Source organism: Humulus lupulus, chromosome 8, assembly GCF_963169125.1.
Source record: "Humulus lupulus chromosome 8, drHumLupu1.1, whole genome shotgun sequence".
NCBI lineage: Eukaryota > Viridiplantae > Streptophyta > Magnoliopsida > Rosales > Cannabaceae > Humulus > Humulus lupulus.
Window position 1 is genome coordinate 82,501,688 of NC_084800.1, and position 2,871 is coordinate 82,504,558.

General features: G+C 43.9%; 1 protein-coding gene across 1 annotated transcript; it reads left to right on the forward strand.

Moving 5' to 3' along the window:
- The first annotated feature begins 1,422 nt into the window (after positions 1-1,422).
- On the forward strand, positions 1,423-2,335 carry LOC133795713 (proline-rich receptor-like protein kinase PERK8). The gene is made up of 2 exons (XM_062233166.1): positions 1,423-1,704; positions 1,958-2,335. The coding sequence occupies exons 1-2, from the start codon at positions 1,423-1,425 to the stop codon at positions 2,333-2,335; spliced, it is 660 nt and encodes a 219-aa protein (XP_062089150.1).
- The last annotated feature ends 536 nt before the right edge of the window (positions 2,336-2,871 follow it).

Below are 2,871 nucleotides of genomic sequence, written 5' to 3' on the forward strand. Positions count from 1 at the left end.
ATTTGCTCCAATCTATATTCAAGTAAGTTTCTCGAACTTTTTAGTCGCTGAAATGCCATATCTGTTTTATATCTGTTTCGGCCTTTGAGTTCTTGCATGTTCTTGGAAAAAACCGATTTAGGGTAAATGGGTATGTAGATATGAGCACAGTTAGATAAGGAAAAAACACTACAGGAGGCCCAGGAATTGGCTTGGGAGTTAGGATTATTGATTTATGACGTAAAATTGAAGTAAAAATTCGATTTTTAAGCATGTAGAAAAAACTGAGTTTTTCCCGCCCTTTCAGAGTCGAAAAGTTTTTCCTGAAAAAAATTTCACTTCCGTTTTTTAATCTGTTTTCCAAACTGTTTGCATAGAATTTCGTGTTTTTGTTAAAATGTTGCTGGTCGTATAAAAGCCTAACTTTTATACACGAGCAATGTTATTCTAACTTTTCCACTTTCTTGGTCTTTTGACTGTAGATTCTCATCTCCCTTTCTCTGTTCATAGATTTTCATGCACGACCCATGGGGAGGTGAAAGGCCGATCGACGACGACTTGCTCGCGCAGTTACTCGAAGATCAGGAACAGCCTTCGCTGCTAATCCCGGAAATTCCTTTTGCTCATAACCCTTTAAATAAACCTTCGATCAGTCCAACAAACATGGGTCGAGTAAAATCCATTGCTCAAAAGAGAAAGAAAACAGCCACTCCTCCTACCAAACAGCCTGCTCCTCGGGCTGAAAATCCATCGACCAGCCCTCAGTCTGAAAACACTTCCTAGCCAAAAATCCAAAGCTTGCCTTCGAGATGTCCTTCGACCAGAGGTCGAATGGTACGCTGCACCTCCTAGCAATATTACAACTAGGATGGTAGGGAATTACCTCAAGAATTACGGAATTCCTGGGATAACCCTAATCAAACCATCCATCGACCAGCGGGCAAACCTGCCTGGGGGCGCCTTCAGCACCTGGTCGAGATATCATATTGAGGCAGGGGCAACCGTGCCTCTTCATCCATTTTTCCAGGGGGTGGCCAACTATTTCGAGGTCGCCCCCTTCCAAATCACCCCAAACGGATATAGAGTGCTCTCTGCTCTCTATATTCTTTACAACCACAAGAAATGCCCGTTCCGACGCCACACGAGATCAATTATCTATTTGATCTCAAATCCAAACCCAACCAAAACAACACGGGGTTCTTTCACTTCTATCACCAAGAATCTGCTCGCACTTTCCTGAGTGATATTACCCACAAGTCCAACGTGGGAAAGTACTTCTAGGAGTACTTTTTAACAACGAATCTGGTCGCCAACAATCTAGCTTTCACTGAAGGAGGTAAGTTATTTATTCACTGGTCATTCATTTCCTTTAAATTTTCTATACACTCCTTAAAACCTTGGTGTTATTCAGGTCCATGGCACCGACCAGCTCCTACTCCAGAGATGGATATACGAGCAGTATCCCTGGCCAGTATGACCAATATAGAAAAAAGCGTTAAAGAGCTAGTCATAGAGAATAATCTAAGGTTGGTTGGCCTTTTGGCCCCTCACCAGGATGTGAAGGAGTCAACTGCGGGAAGTGTTACCGGTGGAGAAGTTCCCGAGCAGCACCCCGATGTGTCACAACCTCCAAGGAGGAGGAAAACGGGAATGACTATCAGGGAACCTTCCATCACCCCGCGAGCAGCTGCTGCCCCTGCTCCACCAAGAAAGGGCAAGCAGAAGGTTTCTTTGCATCCCAAGCCTACTCTAGAGTCTTCGGATGAGAACGATACTGAATTCTCACTCTTAGACAGTTTCCCATTCCCTGTCATTTATTTGACGGGGATGACAACATTAAATACACGCTTAATTTAAATTCAGACTTCTTCAAGCCAGATAATGAGTGTAGCAGTAGTACAGTAAATAATGTAGCGACCAGTAGTTGTAGCTCAGGTATTTTACTTATAATTTCTTTGCTCTCATTTCTTTGATTTAGCAAACACCTCTAATTATATTTCCTGACTGTTTGTATGTTTCCTTCCCTGCAGATATGCCTGTTGAGAGAGCCTTCGACCTGTACACCAATCCGGCGTGCAACAAAAAATCTAGTCGGCGCCGTCCTGGGGAGGGATGTAGCGACCCTTCTGCAAAGAGGGCTCGAACGGAAGACCCTCCTGCACCAACTCCTACCAAAGAGACAACTCCTCCCCCAACTCCTGTCAATCAAAATCCACCAGCTCCAGTCGACCAGACTCCTCCTGCAGCTCCTGCTGACATAACTCCTCCAGTTTCCACTGACCAGACACCTTCTGTCTTCCAGAAAAGCTCCAGGAGAAGCCCTTACAAAAGTAGTCCTCGGCTCAGCCAAGGATAGTGTAACGCCCTGCTAATTAGGGACCATTACCAACTGTGTTTAAAACCAGTGCTGGACTTGCTAAACAAGTCATTTGGACTAAACATGTGATTAAGCCACTATAGGTTTAGGTGTTAAAACTTTTGGTCAACTTATAAACATTTTCATTAAGTTAAAAACATGTTCTTAACATGGGATCCCAAAAACATCAGTTTAAAAATCAATTACAATACTCAGGTTACATAATAAGCCAACCTAGGTGGCAAAAGCTGGGTTTAACCCTAGTTCCCCCAAGCATCTCGGTCGTGGTCGTCAAGCAGACTGCATATGTACATACCACTGCTAATGCCCTCCGACTCATGGCTGGTTGACTCAGCAAGAAAACATAATCAACAGTTCATAGAATAAAACGACTATCAAGCAGTAATAACTAAAACTGGTGCGTTCATAAAATCAAACTGGAGACCATAGAGTCACACAAGTGCATGTTGCACTTTCCTTCAAGTTATTGGCATCCGAGCCAGTCAAGTGCATGTCGCACTCCCAGGGTGGCCCAG